The sequence below is a fragment of the Pleurodeles waltl genome, chromosome 2_2, assembly GCF_031143425.1.
Source record: "Pleurodeles waltl isolate 20211129_DDA chromosome 2_2, aPleWal1.hap1.20221129, whole genome shotgun sequence".
Lineage (NCBI taxonomy): Eukaryota > Metazoa > Chordata > Amphibia > Caudata > Salamandridae > Pleurodeles > Pleurodeles waltl.
Genome location: NC_090439.1, coordinates 1,121,311,086 through 1,121,329,858, shown reverse-complemented (window position 1 = coordinate 1,121,329,858; position 18,773 = coordinate 1,121,311,086). Strand labels below are relative to the sequence as shown.

The window sequence follows — 18,773 nt, the reverse complement described above, 5'->3', positions numbered from 1 at the left end:
TATGACTACGTTGGCGAGGCACTCTGCTACCCCAAATTCACTATCCACTAACTTGTCAATGGGTGGATGGATGACTGACTTTGTAGATGGATAAATTAGTAACTGACCGGGTACATGGATTATTGAAAAAAGGCATGTCCATGGAAGTGAATGAGCAGCATCAACAGGAGTGGACAGCATCACCCTGTCAGCAACACAGTGGTTTTAAATGGTCTCAGAGGCTATAACTCCAAGCACCCTCCCCTCAGCAATCCATGCGCTCACGAATCCATCTATGGCCTCACTCACCCATTCATCTAGCTATACATCCATGCATTCATCCTCCTATTTAATAACTCACACGCTCACTTACCTAGTCAATGATGCATCCACTCCTCCATGAACTCACTCATTGATCAATGAACCCATACAATCACTGACTCATTCACCCATGTACTCATCCAACTATTCATCCACCCCTTGACTCATTCTCACATTCCTCAAACACCATTCTGTGCGATCACACACATAAAATCATCCAATCAATGCAGAAGTACTTCATTTAGAAAAGGAAATGCTAGGCCTAGAGGTTTTGCTAATGATAACTTCATAAAGCACTTAATACTGCACTAACAATTGTTAATATAACACAATTTAAAAGCACTCAATTTAAAATCCTGGCAAGGATGGAAGATTGAGCTGGCCTTCTCAGGGCTCAGACTTGTGACCTGCTTGTCACAAGAGATGTGGAAAGCCAGCATTGAACACACTGAGCCGTTTTGCCGGCCTGGCAGAGCGCAGGAATATGAAAACATGGCACATGAGATAAATAACTGAGAACTCTGCAGCAAGTGCAAAATTTCCCTTAGCTATCCACCAGGAAAATCACAGCACATGCTCCATTTATTTGTCAGTAGGTTGTCTTTAAATAATGGAACTGACAGAAGTGACGAGTGAAGTTCTGCCTTGAATTTTATGTTACCAATGCCAGTCCCGTAGGAGACGGCAGCTGTGACAGAAACAAGATTCTTTTCTCAGTTCCTTGTGACCAAGGATGCTTCAGTGCTTTGGCTGGGGAAGGCAGATAGACCTGGCACAGTACTCACATTCTCATCTATCCTATGGTACAAGCACAATTGTGATGTAAGTGTCTGTGCTTTTGGTTCCTGCGCACCTGGAGGTCACCTCCTGGTGCCGGCTGTGCACTGTTGTCCTGCTGGCTCTCGCAGACTGACACTGGGAGGGCTACGGGAGAGAGTCATGTCACTTATGCAGCATCTACTGGCAGGTGCATGCGCATTCCACTGTGCAATATTCTCAGCATTGTAACAGTGACCATAACTTTACCTTGGTAATTCAGGTTCTGGAACAGTGTTTCCTAAATGCGAATTGGGCATTTAGGAAATGCAATTACCACCAAATCCAATTTGTTGGTAACCATGTGCAATTTTAAAAATGCATTTTTAAAAGTGCCATGTAGCGCACACATGTCCCTAGGGAGTATGTGCGCTTTACACGTACACAATTTTGTTTGAGGGTGGGGTTCAAAGGGAGCCTTAGGCCCCCAGCACCCTTGGATTTGTTTGACGCTCAGCCCCACCACTTCACCGAAGTCCCGAGATGCTGACCCTTCGCAGAGTCTCCCTACACCTTTACCCAAGGTACTGGATCCCTTGCAGCAACCAAGGATTGTTGGTGGTCCAATCTGGATTCCAACAGCACAAAAGAATACCTACCATCGAGGGATGTCAAGATCCACAAGGCAAGCATCGAGAGTGGCCCCACTGACCTGTTTCCCCTCTTCACCAGGTCCCTAAGACACAGAGCGAGGCTCTGGCCGCTGCCAACAGACGCCTCAAAGCACCCCTGCAACTGAGCTCGACAGTGCAAGTCCATAGGAGGTGACGGTGCCAACGGAGTCCTGAGATCCTCAAAAGCTGAGCCCACGCTTGGGTTTGGCCAGACTGGTCCTCCAGTCGCCGGCTGCAGCCTCTTTCTGCAGGGACCGAGAACTGCAAGAGTCTTCAGTAGCACAACCCTGCCAGACAAAGCACCACTGCACACAAGCCTGCCAGCCTTAGTTTGAGTGGACCAACGTGTCCCTGCATGCTCCAGACCTCAGCACTCCTTCAGGTTCAGACAGACTGTCCCCCTCCTGTCCCTGCTTGCAGCCTCTTTTCCAAAGACAGTTTCCATTCAAAGTGAACAGGGCACATGATGCAGAAACGCCCCCTTTGCACCCAGGCACCCCACTGCGACCCAAGGTGATCTGTTCGTGCTGCCTTGGACCTTGCTCCATATTCACCTTAAGTACAGGAGAACAGTCCTGTAAGTCGCTGCTAAGTGACCCTATGCAGTATATGTTTATTCCTCAGAGGATAGCATTACCCCTAGAGCCCACAGTATAAGTGCATTTTATTGTGACTTAAAAACAGATAACTTGAAAAGTACTTACCCGATTACAATGATCTTGGTGTCTAAATTCATAAAGAAATCAGTGCTGTTTTTATAACTTGGTGTTGGATTTCTTTATTGAGTGTGTCTTGCTTACTGGCTGTGTGTGTGTGTGCAATAAATGCTGGACTATCTGTATAGTGTCCCCTTACATTCGGTATACTAAATAGATAGCCAGCTTCCTACAGAGTTTAGCTGTTGTGGAGTATCCACCAGCCAAGCATCACTATTTTTCCTACTAGAGGTGCAATGCAGCTGGCAGCCATTTTTGTTGGTGTTCTAGTCATACAAGGCCTCAATGTGCTGGGATGGTGAAGGTGGTGTAGGACGGCAAACCTGCCTGTGCCCATCTACGCACAGGGCCTGCCATGCTTCCAGATTCACCTCCTAGAGACCAAGGAATACATTTATTCACCAAATAGGCTGCTGGACATCAGGAAAGAGTGGGCTGACCCTGGCCTACTACAGATATTTGACATGATTGACCCTACTGCTGCGGACCTCAATTCAAAACTTGAGTTCACAGTGAATCATTATAGTCTGGTCACAAAATATCAAATTCTTAAAACACGTTTTACCTACCACCACGGGTAAGAAGGGATCATGATTAAAAGCTAGCCTTGTCAACACTAAGTTGATGGTAAAATGTATTTCTCTCCAATACCCTCTTTCTTTTCTTTCTTTTTAATTTCCTCTAAGCTAGACCTTCAATTTATACGTAAACCAGGACAAATGACTCATCGCTACCAGATATTGCTTCAACCTGTCCACCAGGCTTTAAGGTTATTCATTTGTCAAATTGTGCCAATAAATGGGGAGGCTTAGCTATTAGTTTAAAAGAACATCTTAAGGTAAAGCCTCTAGACCTCAATTCGTTTTTTTAAGGCAGAATTACTGGAATTTACTATAGTGCAGACGGCTAAAATAGTTTAGGGTGGAATCCTTTGTTCTGAAACTGAACTGAAACGTATTTTGCAGATGCTTTACCTGACTTTCTTGCTCCACTTCTGCTCCAGTATTCTTGTTCGCTGCTTTTTGTGGACTACAACATCAGGGTTGAATTAATGATTTTTTTTTAACCATTAGTTTGGAATGACCACCTTATGATTGAATTGGATATAGTCCTCGATTATAGGATGGGAGAAGATATCCAAGATAAAGCAGTTGTGAAGGATATACAATACAGGGGTAAACTCCTGTTGCAGGAATTCCCCAATTTTTTCATTGCAAACGTTTACAAGGCCTGGGCTATTTACACTGATGCTGCATATAACAAATTGCAAGAAAAGATTTTCACAGTACTGGATGTGGACATGCCTATGGCACCCTATAAAATTAGGCAAACTCGTCCGATGGCTCAGTAGTTCTATGATTCATTAGAAAAGGGTGAATGTGGGTGCAAAAGACTGGCATGCAAATGGCGCACCAAATTTGACCCCTCAGTTAGGATTAACTATATAAATGCACATAAGACATTACTATAAAAGGCTGAATTATTTGCAAATGAAATTCTGGAGTAGCGTAATTAGACAAAGTACGTTTTTGAAATTGTCAAATCTGTGACTTCTCCTGATTGCTTGGCTTCCACATTTGAGCACTCACAAGTCCTTTTTAATAACTTCTCTAACTTCTTCAGTGATAAGATTTCTAGATCATCACTGGTTTAAAAAATAAATAATAAAACTGCCAGCAGGCGCTAGCTTCAGCTACAGTGGGCCTGTTCCTGCAAGGATTTTCCTGGAAGAAGTTTGAGCTATTATCTTTGGATAAACTCTGGGGTCTGGTTTTGGTCAATCTCTCCTGGCTTGCCATCAGACTCGATTCCACAGTCAGTCTCGAAATATGAATGGAGCATTCTTTGTCCACATCTGCTGGCAATCTACAATTATTCCCTCTATCTGGAAGGGATCCCTTTAGCATGGAAGAAAGCTTTATGTTTGCAACCAAAAAGCCCTACTGCAGATCACAGTTGACTAAGCAATTGCAGAGTTGTATTCCTTCTATATTCTCAGGTAAGCAAAGGGAAAAAGCCATCAATAAGCAACTTTCATCTTCCTTGAAACCAAGCCAATTTTGGCAGCATTCAGTGGGATTTCATTCAGGATACAGTATGGAATGTGCTTTGGTATCCATCCTGGATGACCTTTAAATGCTAGCCGGCAATGGTAATACATCTACTCAACTTTCACAAGTCTTGACAGCTGCTTTCATTAGGGTGTCAAATGCAAGACTCATTAAAAGTCTTATTGAAATTGATATTTATGGATCTGATTTGAACTGGATCAAATCCTATCTGCATTCAATAGTCCAATCTGTTCACTTGCCACTGTATCACTCAAAGTTTGTGGATGTCCCATAGGTATCCTCAGTTAGTCCAAGTCTCTTCAACATCTACGTTTGCCATTTGGCTGAACTCATACGCTCTTTTGGATTCTGATTTTTTTTTGTTGTGCAGAAGACACTCAATTACCTGTCTCACTGGACAATTTCTCTCTCTGTGCTCCAGCTAAGTTTCAGGAAGGTATGCTCCAAATAGCACACTAGGTAGCAGATAAACCCTTAAATTTTAATTCAGATAAAATGGATGTCCTTCTGACTCCTGTCATAGTACCTCACACAGCCTTTCGATCACCTTTTGTCCTCCTGAACTGGCTACTACATTACAAACTGTTCACCCCTTAGGGGGTCATTACAGATTCAACCGCTTGCTCACTGCTCAGGTTAATCAGCTTCAGCATTGTGCTCCCCCCCTCGTGAGACTGCTGCAGAAAGTTTGCCTTCTATACCATATCCCAGAAGACATCTAGTGATCCAGATGACCCTTCTTCGCTGCCTGGATTATTTCAACTGTTTTTCTGTGCATCGGCTGACATAAATTCAAAATGCAGCAGCAAAGCTGAGCCTTCAGAAACCACAAGATTTTTCTTCATAATCTGGACTGGATGCTTTACATTTGCGACTGATTCAGAAAAGAACTATGTTCAAATCTCTTTTCTTTCTTTTTTTGGACATGCAGAGCTTTTTTGATTCACTTTGTCCATGTTACCTGCGAGCTAAATTTCAACATTACTCTCCAACAAAAACTTTGAGATCAGCTCATGCTCTTCTTCGTAAGTGCCCTGGTTCCAAAAAGTCTGCGTAGTTGGCTTTGTTTTCTCTGTCCAGGCCACTATGTTGTGGATCTATGGTGCACTTTATAGGATTGCATTACTACAACAAAATCTACCTCAAAAGTAATTCCTTCTCTCTATCTTATTAAAGCAATCATTAAAAAAAGTCACAACTGGACATTACGTGGGAGATGTGGCTTAGTGGCTAGACCTGTCAAATTTAGTACATGCGGAACCAGGTTTGAAGAATATCGGACTTGGCTCACTTAGTCTTATTTTGCCAACTTATCGTAGTCTGGTTCCATTGTAAGGTGCTCAAGTGCCCTTGAGTCATGTTTGTGCTATTAAAAATGCAAAGATAAAAAGGGGACTATCAAGCCAAATGGAATTGACTGAAAAATAAAACGTGTAGATCAAAGCAGTCAATCACAGACAGCCAAAATGTGAAAGCAGCTGGTATGTGTGGAGCTTTCACAAGCAGGACTTATTTAGACAATAAAAAATATTGGCAGGAATGCTCACCCATTGGAAGATTTGACTATTTGATATTTTTGCTTTGGAATAAAAAATGCAAACATCCAAGAAACTGCAGGAATACTTTTAAGATGGCCAGACACCCTGATCTATGCCTTTCCCCAATTAAGTTATTTCTAAAAAAAACACATTGCATAGCTTAAACAATTTAAGGGAAGCATGATTCTTATCGAACCACATTGGGCAAGAAAATTGTGGCATCCAAACCTATGTCTGTCTGAGGAACCATACAATGTGTTGCAGACTGAGTTGGGTGAATACTACACACACAAGACAGTTCTTGAACTGGATCGTCATGACTGCGTCCTTTATAGTCATTTCAGTCGGCCACCAGGCTGCACAAGCCTTCTAACAGAGGATAAAAATTGCGCAACAAGATCTTCATGAACTTTCAAAGGAAAATATTCTGCATTTGGTGCATGAAGAAACAAACTGATTAATCACAAAGAGGTCCCAAGAGGAGATAGTAATGCTTGATCGCTTTCATTTGGCTACCAATTTCATATCATTAAAGTTTATTTAACAGCTGCACAGGCTAACAAAAATGTCCTTTGTAGCTATTCTTTTTAACTGCTCATTGACTACAAATTTAAGGGAGAGTTTGAAATGCATCCCCCCGCTCCCATGAGAAGATCTTTCTGCCTGGAAATCAAATACAGTTTTTCCTAAACTGACAGGCTCTCCAACTGAACTAATACTTTAATCTACTCTTCAACGTAGGTCTTAGAAGCGGTATGCATACTGTCATTACCTAAGACAGAACATCAAGTGCAGATCCTCTGTTCCCATGACATTTTTAAGAGCCTTCCATAATCATGCTTCCTCTGCGAACGCACACACATATTCAATTCTGAAGGTTATTCTAGATTAATTTATACACTTAATTTCTCCACCATAATGTTTTGGCACTCATTGCTCGCTAGCAAAGATGTTGTGCTACACGAATGTTTCAACAGAGCCAATGGGTACTGCCTTGACTAAACATAATCCATTAGAATATCCAACCCACTCTTTGTTAATTCTGAATCCATACACACAGGTTGGTCTTCCTCGGACTACTCCACAGCCGCACTGGTGCTGTTAGAAAGCCAACAGACCCGTTCCAGGTAGGTCTACAGCTCACTCTACAGAAGACAAGGTACCTACAGATTCGCCGATGACAAACATTCCCCTATCTCAGATCTGTAGATAGAGTACTTCTAGAACAGCCCAAAACTCTACCATCCATGATTGTCTTTATTCTGACTCAAAAAAGAAGCAAAAGAAAATCAGGGCTGAAAAGAAGTTACGGATGAGTTCCATAGGATATAATTGACTCGTAATACGGCTGGTGGTATATCCGTCACTTTACCGTCACTTTTGGGACACCTCCTCCAAAGTTGTAATCAGGCCCATAATGTTTACCTAATTCTAGTGCACGTTCTGCACCCAGGTATTCCCAATACGTTCACAAATAACACTCCTATGTTCACAGTAAAGGTACAACACTGGATAGGCGAACTGTAATCAAGATGAATTTCTTTCTCTGATCCATTCAAACGGTCTGACTCTGCACTGCAATCTAGGAAACCTGGGACAGTTTCTACTGTAAAGTAACTGTAAAACTTCTCCCTAACATGTTTGCTTCCAATCCGGCCCCACTCTAATCATTTGACTTTCAAAATGAGACAAAAACGACTCTCAATCTTTTTGTGTTTATGCAAATTGTTTAGATGTTGATGTCTTTTGAAAAGATATGGTTCTCTCTGAACATCAGATGTTTAATACTTATGAATCGCACAAAGGTATCTATGAGGCACACCAAGGATTAAAAATAAGTAATATTTCCAAACGGATTGTCTTCTGGGTTGGGAGCAGGAGAAGCGACTGCAGGTGACTAAAAGAAGGCTATTATCATAAGACAGTGAGCCTCATAGGGATGCTGTGAGATTAGGGTGGATGGATATCCCTTAACCAGAGCTAGTTGGCTCCGATACAATTAAATAAGGTGAATATTCTGAGCTTCGGCTGTTAGCATTAAGCTATGGGTGATCTGTAGTTATTATGGGCAGGCAACACTACGCTGAAGGATGTGAAGGGGAACAAAAATATTCTATTGAGGGGACTGCAGTAAGGGCGGTGCGAATTACAATATTCTAGACAGTATTGTCAAAAGGCTGGTGTGCTTACAGTAAGATGGAACGTTAGTTACCTAGGAATTAATAAATGGCAATCTGATCAATGCCCATACTAGCTTGAGAAGAGAACAGTCTGAAGAGTGCTGCATAGTGACGGCCATTGGAACAATCTGCTCTTCATACCTTACAGAGGCGCAGGTAACAAGGACGGAAGTTGTGGGACCATTCAGAGACACAGTGAGCTTCATCGATGCATGCGAAAGCCACAGGAGGGAGTTGATCAGCTGGCGGGAGGCAACTCGATCCGGAGAACCCTCCACCAACCAGAGCCTCTGGTGAGAGCAGGAGCACATGCACAGACCCTTGTTTCACCTGCACACACAAGACGTGGAGGAACAGATGAACATCTGTAACTCATGAACAAAACCCCAAATACAAGCCCACCTTTGCTTCACCTGCAGATGGAAGGACAGCAACCAAACATGGAACTTTAGGTAGTCCAGCTTCACAGACAGAAAAAGTAGTCAGGGAGGGCATGATGGAGAGAAAAGCACATAAGGGAAAAAAAAGCCAAATAGGAGGAAGAAAGAAACTGAAGAGGAAATAGGACGGAGGGCCCGGGGCAGAGGGAGCGAGGGCAGTGACTGAGGGAGACGGATACAGGGAGCAGGGTCAGAACACAGGGGCAGTGTCCAGAACGCCAGGCAGGGGCAAAATATCAGAGCATCAGGTGTAACACTAGAGCACAAAGTAAGACACAAGAAGTAGTGGAAGTGTGGCACATGGGGCAGGTCACAAGGGCCAGAGAAGATGGAGCTAAAAAACTGAAGGAAGGAAGTTAGATAAACGGGTGGCAAGAGACAGACACATGAAGGGATTAGGAGGAGGAAGTGGGACACAGGTGGCAGGGCTAGGATATCCATGCGAAGTGATGGGTCCACATGAGTGGAGGGAGTGAGTCAGAACGATGGACAGTGGAAGTGACAAAGATGTATAGAGAATGGGACACAGCAGTCGAGGGAGCAGGGTACAGGCCAAGAGGAAAAACGAAACCGACATGGAGAGAAAATACAAAGGTCCAACAAACAACTTATTGATAATGGTCAGAAAAAATGTTTAGCATCACCCAGACTAAAATGAATGGCACATGGCGATAGGTGCTATCCCCTCATGTACAGCACATTAGAAAGCTGCTATTTTCTGTAATTGATTTATGGTGTGAATAGTCCTGAGGATTTTAAAAAAATGTGCTAGGACAACTACCCAATTAAACAATGAATCAGTTTTACTCTTCAATAGTACAATTAAAAACATTCCGTGGCAGTGGCATACATGAAAAGTGCTAAAGAGAAGGGAAGGTGATTGAGGTTACCTACAGAAACATAGGTCAGTTTCCAGAATCTCTCCACCATCCTTAAAGTTCTTAAAATAAAATATATATAACATGTTGTAATAACGATAGTTGCTCCCGAGGAAATGTTGTTGTAAAATGTTTATTCAGATAAATACCGCAACAGCGCAGCACAGAAACGCTCCCTCGCCCACCTCCGTCTTCCGTCCTTTCCCGTATCTTCCAACCGTCTTTCTCTCGAATGTAGAATTCTCGACATACGCACGTATGTCGAGAATTCCATAACACAACATATCCACCCCCTTTGCAAACAATGAATGACATGCACAAATTCCTTATAACTTAAAAACTATGTACAAGATAAACATCAATAGTATAACTTAAAGACAACTTCACTCAACATAATCCCGTAAATAACTTGGTGGTTTACGAGATCTTAACCCTACTCTTTTGTTTTGAACAATTTCTTTACTCATATCTGTATGTGTCTCCAACTCTATCTCTTGTTGGCATTCGTTTTGTAAACAATCTCTCTCCTGTATACGCACTCTTCCTTTATCTAACATATCCTCATCACTCGTAAGTAGAAACCCACTATTTTCATCAGAAACCCATCTTTCAGAACCCAACTTCCTCCTTTCATTCCCATCCCTTTTGCAATACAGTGCTACTTTCCTCTTATTCCAACGTTCACCATTTTCCAAAACAACATGAAATTCATGTACATCTCTAACTAAGTAGGGTCCCCGAAATTTCATGCAACTATTTCCAGTATTCACTGCTCTAATTTTCACCAAATCTCCCTTCTTAATATTATTTTCCCAAAGAGGTCGTGATGTATCTCCATTCTTATGTATCACGTCTCTTTCCTCTAAAACTGAAACCAACCATGGTGGGTTAACTTTTGTACATGCTATCCTGCCTCTCATCCCCTCAAAAGGAATTTTACCTGTAACACTGTGCACTGTGGTGCGATACGCCCATACAAGGTCGTCTACCATGGTACGTATATTCTTACCACTTCTTACAGCCATGTTGATAACACCCTTTACCATCCGATTGCACCTCTCTACCATACCATTGGCCTGTGGATTGTACAATGCAGTGCGGGAATGATGTATTCCTGTCTGTTTAAGAAAACGTTCCATTTCATGGGAAACTAACTGTGTCCCATTATCCGTAATGAGTTTCGTTGGAAAACCTTCTTCATGAAATATTTCCTGCATTGTCCTAATAGTTGTTCTAGTAGTAATCTCTTTCAAAAATTTGACTGTCAACCATTTTGAATGCACATCAATCATCACTAAAGCAGATCTTAAGTCCCATGGAACACCATTCAAAGGTCCAATGAAATCCATGCACAATGTATGCCACACTATGCCAGGATCTGGTATGGATCCCAATAAAGCTTGTCTGCCCACTTTCAGTCTCTTTTCACTCTCCATACAATCAACGCACCTCTCAACCCAATTGCAAACTTCCCCATCAATCCCTGGCCACCAAAAATTTTCCTTTAGTCTTTTTTTCGTTAAAGTCTGCCCTAAATGGCCTTCGTGAGCCAACCAAAACAGTTTGTATCTCACACCTACCGGAGGAACAAACTTGTCACCCCTCACCACGATACTCTTAGTGAGAATAGACAATTCCTCTAGAATTTTTGCATAGGGTCGAACCTGAGGATTTAATGTACTCTCTCTCCTTTCTCCACTAATAATTAAATTAATAACGTCTCTCATCACCTCATCTTTCTCCATTTCCTCACACCACTCCTCACGGGACACCACACCCTGAGTGCATTCAAGCACGTCCTCAACACTTGCAACAGCACCTTCACTCTCATAGTCTTGTATGCGTTGTTTATCTACATCCTGCCAATTCAAAGGCAAACGAGATAGGCAATCGGCCTGAACATTACGCCATCCAGGAATATATTCAATGGTAAACTGATACTCCTGCAACTTTGCAGCTAATCTCGCCAGACGTGGAGACACTTTGTTGGCACCCCCAGGTAACAGCACCCTCAACAATGGTTTATGATCAGTGCGTAGCATTATCTTATGTCCCCAAATGTAAGTTCTGAAATACTCAATGCCCCATGATGCAGCCAATGTCTCTTTTTCAATGACCGAGTAATTCCGTTCAGATTTGGTCAATGATCGTGACGCAAAAGCAACAGTCTCTTCTCCTTTATCAGAGGTTTGTGAAAGCACCGCTCCTATACCAATTGCACTCGCATCTACTGTTACAATAGACTTAGCTTCAAGGTTGAAAGGTACCAACACTTTAGCTTCACACATTTCTTTCTTTATGTTTTGAAAAGTTGACTCCTGATCATCCCCCCATTGGAACTTTTGCCCTTTTCGTAAAAGTTTTCTTATACTCTCCGTTTTATCAGCAAAATTCTATATGAATTTGGAGTAGTACTCAATGAAACCCATGAATGATCTCAGCTGTTCTTTGTCCTGGGGGGATGGAACCTTTTCAATGGCATCCAACAGTTTCCTCATTGGTTTTACTCCATGTTCAGAGAGGGTATAACCCAAATACTCGATTTCTTCAACTAAAAATTAGCATTTTTCTTTTTTAAGTGTAAGACCAGCTCTCATAACTCTCTCTAATGCACACTTCAGTACTTGGTTATGTTTTTCCAACGTTTCACCGAAAATCAAGATATCATCTTGAAAGTACAGCACATTTTCAACCCCTTCAAACACATCACTCATTATTCTCTGAAATACACCTGCCGCAGAGGCCAAACCAAATGGCATCCTATTAAACTGATAAACCCCTTCCATAGTAATAAATGCTGTTAACTCTTTGGACTCCCCATGCAATTTGACTTGATGATACGCACTCCTAAGATCTAACTTGGAAAAATATTTCCCCCCTCTCAGGAGTAAGACTAATTCGTTAATATTTGGTAATGGGTAATTATCTACTACTATATTCTGGTTAAGTGACCTGAGATCGACACAGAATCTCAAAGACCCATCAGACTTACTCGTGATGACCACTGGAGAAATCCAGCTCGATGTTTCAGTACGTTCTATGATGCCCTCTTGTACCATGTCACCAATCATTTTCTTTACCTCATTCCTTGCCTTAATAGGAACTCTCCTCAATTTATGTTGTACCGGAACTGCATCTTTCTTCAACATTATTTTGTGCGTATACCCTTTAAGTGCCCCTACTTTATTGGTGAAGACTTCTTTATATTCCTCCAATATATTACCAACGCTATCATCCTGCAACGCCATGACCCTATCATCTGTCCTGGGATCCAATCTTATATGTAAATCATACTGGTGATGCCAACCCAGAATTGGTGGACCATTAGTAGCCACATAAACCTTACCCTCAATTTGTCTCTCAGCAAAATTTATGTCGGCCAACATGTAACCAATTATATCTATTTTCTCACCCTGATTGATATCCTTTGGTAGAAGACGCACACTGGGCCATTCTTTAACCATTAAGCTTTTGGGTATAATAGTGTATAGTGAACCAGAATCAATCATTAGGCGTACCTTTCTCCCACGTACTACAAAATTTGCCGTTGGTCTTGGAGGTCTATGTACACTTTTCACCTCCTGTCTAGTGTTCTCTATGGATAAAACTCTATCTACTTCTTCGACCTCCTCCATGTAATCTTGATGTATGGTACCCACTCTAGATTTTCCATTATTCTTACACATGCGTGCAAAATGTCCCTTTTTACCACATTTCATGCAATCCTTACCCAAAGCAAAGCATGATTTTGAATCTGCATTGTGAAACTTACTCCCACATCTCGTACATACCTTACTATAAGACTTGTTGACAATGTTATTCTTATTCGCACCCTTGTACACACGCCCACCTTTTGTACTTGCCAAAACATCACTGCCTTCTTTTATAACACAAGTTGTATTTGTATCAGAACTACCATTGGACACACTCTTTCTTTTCCATCGCTCTCATACAATATTCAGATTGTTCAACAACTTTTGCTATATCGATAGCATCCTTCAACGACGGATTTTTGGCTGCCCATAATCTTTCTTGCATTTTTTTGCTATGACACTGAACAATTAATTGATCTCGTATTAATTCTTCGGTCATCGCACCAAATTGACATTTAGTGGATAACTCCCTCAGCCTTGTGACAAAATCATCAATACTCTCCTCTGATCTTTGTGGTTGGGTATAAAATGTATGCCTTGCCATGACAATGTGGACTTCTTTCGAGAACCTTTTTTCCAGTCTTTTCCTCGCCTCCTTATACACATCCATTTCCAATTGGCCTTCTTCTACTGGTGGTTGAGGTAAATATTTAAATATACGCTGACCTTCCTGACCTATAGTACTCAAAAGAATAGCTTTTTTCCTTGCAGGTCTCAAATCCTGGCCATCCAGTGCCACCAAATAATTTTCGAAAATGTCAATCCATTCACCCCAAGGAATGGGTGGATTACCTGGTTGTGCAAGAAACGGGGGAGGTGGTACTATACCTTGAGTGCTGGTAGCCATGGTGATTCACAATGTAAATATTGGACCTTTCCCTTTGTTGAATATAATATATATATTTTATAATACCAGCATTTATAATGACTTTATAATGTCTTCAAAACATAAATCTAAATGACATCAAATTTTGTTGATAGACAGTCACACTTTTGTGTATAATCTTGATGTCATTCAAGATTAAATTGTCTTCTTTTTAAAATGGAAATCTGAATTTTACTCCCAAAATATCCACCTGGTATATGAAATGCAATTTTGTACTCCCAAAATGGCTGCCACACCAATAGACGATGTAAAACCCGAATTTCTACTCTCAAGATGGCCGCCACGTTATAAGAAACAGGATTTATACTCCCAAGATGGCTGACACATTAATGTACCATTTGATCCAATGTATTTCCTACCCCCAAGATGGCCGCCACGTCATTCCACGTTTTCTTTAAGGGCGGTAGGGGTTGTTTTCTTTGGGAATAAATCTTCAGCTTATTAGCCTCAGTGCTCCAAATAATTGCGCGTCGATCCTCCTTTCCTTCGTGTCCTCCGAACAAGGAAGTCACTTTTGCCAGTCACCACCAGGATCGCAGGTCCACTCTCGCGTTTCCGTGCCACGGTAATCTGAGGTGGAGGTAGGCGCTCGTCGCCAATGTAATAACGATAGTTGCTCCCGAGGAAATGTTGTTGTAAAATGTTTATTCAGATAAATACCGCAACAGCGCAGCACAGAAACGCTCCCTCGCCCACCTCCGTCTTCTGTCCTTTCCCGTATCTTCCAACCGTCTTTCTCTCGAATGTAGAATTCTCGACATACGCACGTATGTCGAGAATTACATAACACAACACATGTCAAGCGTTCTCAACAACCAAACTATGTTTCATTTGTTACAAAAACAATCAAATAGCCGGGGAATCAGCAGTGCAAGACGTAATTTGGAGAAATTTCATGACATCACTCAAATCACGTAAAACACACACACTTGTGGATAAACTACAGACAAAGGTACATTGTTAATTTGTTTTAGAGTTTGGACAGCACTGACATAAGCAATAGATCCACATGACTTTACAAGTAACAAGTGAAATACAACTTATGAAGAGATTTCTTGAAGAAAAGCAACAAGAAGCCACAAAAAAACAGATTGGTTGTAAGCATAGTGAGTTAAAAACGAGTGCAGATGGTTTTCAACATCTTCGTGAAGGTGAGGCGGTCGGTTGGGTCCCCAGTGATGATGGGAGTGAGCTCAAGGAACGTGGTGCAATGCCAGTATAGGATTGCTTCCACTGACCGGGAAGTGTTCAAGAAAGGTGACTGTATAAGGAAGGAGGGCTCGCTCTAAAGTCCTCTCTGCCCACCAGAGATGGTAAGTGGCAATGCGAGGTAGTGATGTGTTCCCAGGTGAGCAGCTACGGGTCGGATAACAATATAAGTGCAAGGCACCCCTTGCTAATTCAAATGGAATTACCAGCCCATACAGAATGCTGAGGTTGGCTCGGGCAGTCAGTAGGCTTACAATGCTGGCTCAGACAACCTTTTGGCTGCATTTTACGTTCAGTTTCCAGGACATGAAACAGACAAGTGAGAAATATAGGGCATGCTCATTAGTCTATTTTAAGAGATCGAGTGGGAGATGGTGCGAATAGCCTTACAGTCCACATGTGATTGGTACTAACAGCTGATAATTTTCCTCCCCATCGTTACGCACCATTGCCTTCAGCTCTGATCTATAATTAAAGGATGGGCAAATCTCTTCCTGCGGACAGCATAAGCAAACAGCAATAATTAATGGTTTTGGTGACTTTGGCAAGGGCAGATATTTTCCATATTCAGCATAGACCTTTGATTTTCCTCTTTTCTTGAAATCAGGTACAGATTCTTTGGGTTGCCACTGTAAATGTGCATATGGAAAGGAGGCCTGAATGTAGGAAAGTGAAGAAAAGCATGGAGTAAAAGGAGAACAGGCACAAAGGTAAAGGAAGAAGAAATGGAGTGAACACTGAGCTCTACACTAATGCCACTGTCTTAGTTACGCATCCTAAGAACTCACTCAACACTCACTACAGAAGCTACGCACAGTGATCACACCCACTATGACACTTCCATGAAGCACAATACACGTGCACACTACTCTGAGCACTGACGCCCAGCTGTACCAGTTGAAGGGTCGCAGCACAACCGCTTACCTTCTCTATGGCGGCCTCCCTCTGGCTCTTGGTCATATTGGAGTGAATGCACACAGCCTTCAGCTGCGAGGGTAGTCCTGAGACCTGGAGTGCAATGTGAAGAACAGTGGGTAAGAGACAGCTTCATGAACTTACTTTTAGCATTACACAAGGGCCCTAACTCTCTCCAAACACCTCTAAATGCATCCAGGACAGAATCTCAACTCCTGTATATTTAGAAACGGTCTTAAGGATCTTATGTTCTAAGAGTCCTTGCTTGTTTTTATTCAGTCTTCTCGGTTTAGTGCTTTGAGGCACCTTCTTTGTAGTAGAGTGCTACAGTAGAATCCTTATTCATTCATTTCACTTGTAGCACTTGGTTGTTTTAGAGGCGCTCCTCCTTGTCACTGCTCAGGCTCCCATCCTCACCTCTAGTTGCAGAATTCCTAGAGTCTGTCAGTGTGAATATTTTCATTTATTGCTTGTGTTGGACTGTTTGCATGACAAAAATGGACAACAGGCTTGACCATTTTGTCTCCCTCAGAGTTGCAGAGAAATAGCTGAAAATAATGTGGTAAGAAACTTGGCTCCTGCATCGAGTAAGGCAATTCCAAATCAACAAACCTGGTTTTGCTAGCTGTGTGATTCATTTCTATTATAATTATACTAATTTTAAGTGGCTTTGTACCTTAGATTAAGAGTTGCAAAGTTTTAGTTTGCAACCTTTGCAAAGTTACGTAGATATTTTTTTCAACTTCACACAACAGCAGATTTTTAAAAGCTTTCCCAACATTGCAAGTAGCAAAAGAGATAATATATAAAGATATGCCATTGTTTGAGAAGTATGAACATTTTCCTGGAATGCAGTGAAATGAAGTAATGGTGAACTTAAACCGGGAAACTGAAGAAAACATTGTTGCACTTTTACTTAAAAAAACGACAAAGGATAGTTTTGGTGTATCAAAGCCAACTTTGCAATGCAAAAGGAATTCAAGAAAGGAGCAGTCAATGGACGGAGATGGGAGCATGGTGGATGTGAGAGAGGGTCTGGTACAGCTATAAGAAAAGCAAGAGCAACACATCAATATAATAAAGCCCTGTGGTCTTTCCTGTTGACATACCTGGTCATCCATCAAAGAGACGAGTGGTGATATCACTAAGGTGATGCACTTGGACCTCTTTGCATAGAGATACGCCGGAAGCTGGTAGCAGAGAGACTTTCCCATTCCGGTGGAGAGCACAACCAGTGTGGACAGACCTGTAATACAATCAAAGTAACATCATGTGAGGAACAGACTAATCACACAGCCACATAGGCATTCAGGTAAGGAGTGGGTTGAGGTAGCATTGGTTCTTCAGTGCAATCCTATCTATTGAGACGCAGAATCAAGTGGTGGTGGGGGTGGGGGTGATATCAATCTTTGATGGCCAAGCTCCACTGACTCTGGCTCTATTGCACACTCAGAAATGTAAGCTTAGGCACAAGCGATCAATTCAATGATTATTCCTGATATGCATCTGTTTTGAAATGTTGAAGGGGTAGCCAATGATCTCAAATATCAAAAGAGTAGTGTTGTGTTTAAGAGAGTTGGGATTCATCTAGCACTTACATGGATGTAAGTAACAAAGTCTGTATTTCATTATGTTTCTTATATTAGTTTTTAAAACGAGGAAATTAGCAAAAGTAAATACAGGTATACTGTCGGATCTCTCATTTCACATATGACATATCCTTGTTGGAATAGTTCACACTTATTTTATGAGCAAACTGCTTAAACTTCTATATATAAGGTCAGAATGCACAGTCTCTTAATTCAGCAATCAAATCAACTATCAGAATAAAACTCCCACCTCATCACACACCACTCCCCGCACGCTGTGAAGGACTCAGACACATTACCATAGCAGATGAGATATGGTCACTAGATCACCTTGTCACCGCTCCTGCCTTTGAGATCTGTTTATGTGGTGTAAGAGGTTTGGGAATATTTCATTGACGACGTTTGCTTGACTGAGGCCACATGTGGAGAAAAGGTCTACTCTTTGTCATTGCTATTATGCTATGCTATGTACTGTAGCGATACCGTGCTTCTCTCTCCCCTACCCCTTCCCCACTTTTCCCATCCAGCTTCACCCCTCTCCCCTGCACCTTCCAGTTGTCTTGTGTTTTTCATCACAAATGCCAATAAATACCATTAAAAAGACAATCAGAATAAAAACCTTTCTAGGCATCATCATCTTGATGATAATAAAAAAAAATATCACAAAAACAGTTCTGATTTGTGTTGGAGACTGGGTATTCTTGTGTGAGGCCCTCTAATTCCTCATGTTTGGTTTGCTACCATGTTACACCCACCTATATTGAAAAATTACAATCAGCGTGCAGCCACTTTCCCTGGCAGGGTCCAATGAACGTAAACCAAACCTTTAATTCTTACTGCTATGATGGTCACAGTCATGACCTAAAAGTTAACCTGCAAAACCAATGACATTGACAATGGAAAAGACCACCTTCAAGTACACTATCCTAATCTATCAGTTAGAATATGATTGCTCTGATAAACAATA

At 41.8% G+C, this 18,773-nt stretch overlaps 1 protein-coding gene across 3 annotated transcripts in view; it reads right to left on the bottom strand.

Moving 5' to 3' along the window:
• Positions 1–18,773, bottom strand: part of RECQL4 (RecQ like helicase 4) — a 235,129-nt gene that overhangs the window by 135,415 nt on the left and 80,941 nt on the right. For all 3 annotated transcript variants that reach the window (XM_069220936.1, XM_069220938.1, XM_069220937.1), the window contains exons 12-14: positions 17,327–17,463; positions 16,227–16,310; positions 8,378–8,566 (exon numbers count right to left, since the gene is read on the bottom strand). In XM_069220936.1, the coding sequence (XP_069077037.1) occupies positions 8,378–8,566; positions 16,227–16,310; positions 17,327–17,463 (410 nt within the window). The remainder of the gene's footprint in view (positions 1–8,377; positions 8,567–16,226; positions 16,311–17,326; positions 17,464–18,773) is intronic.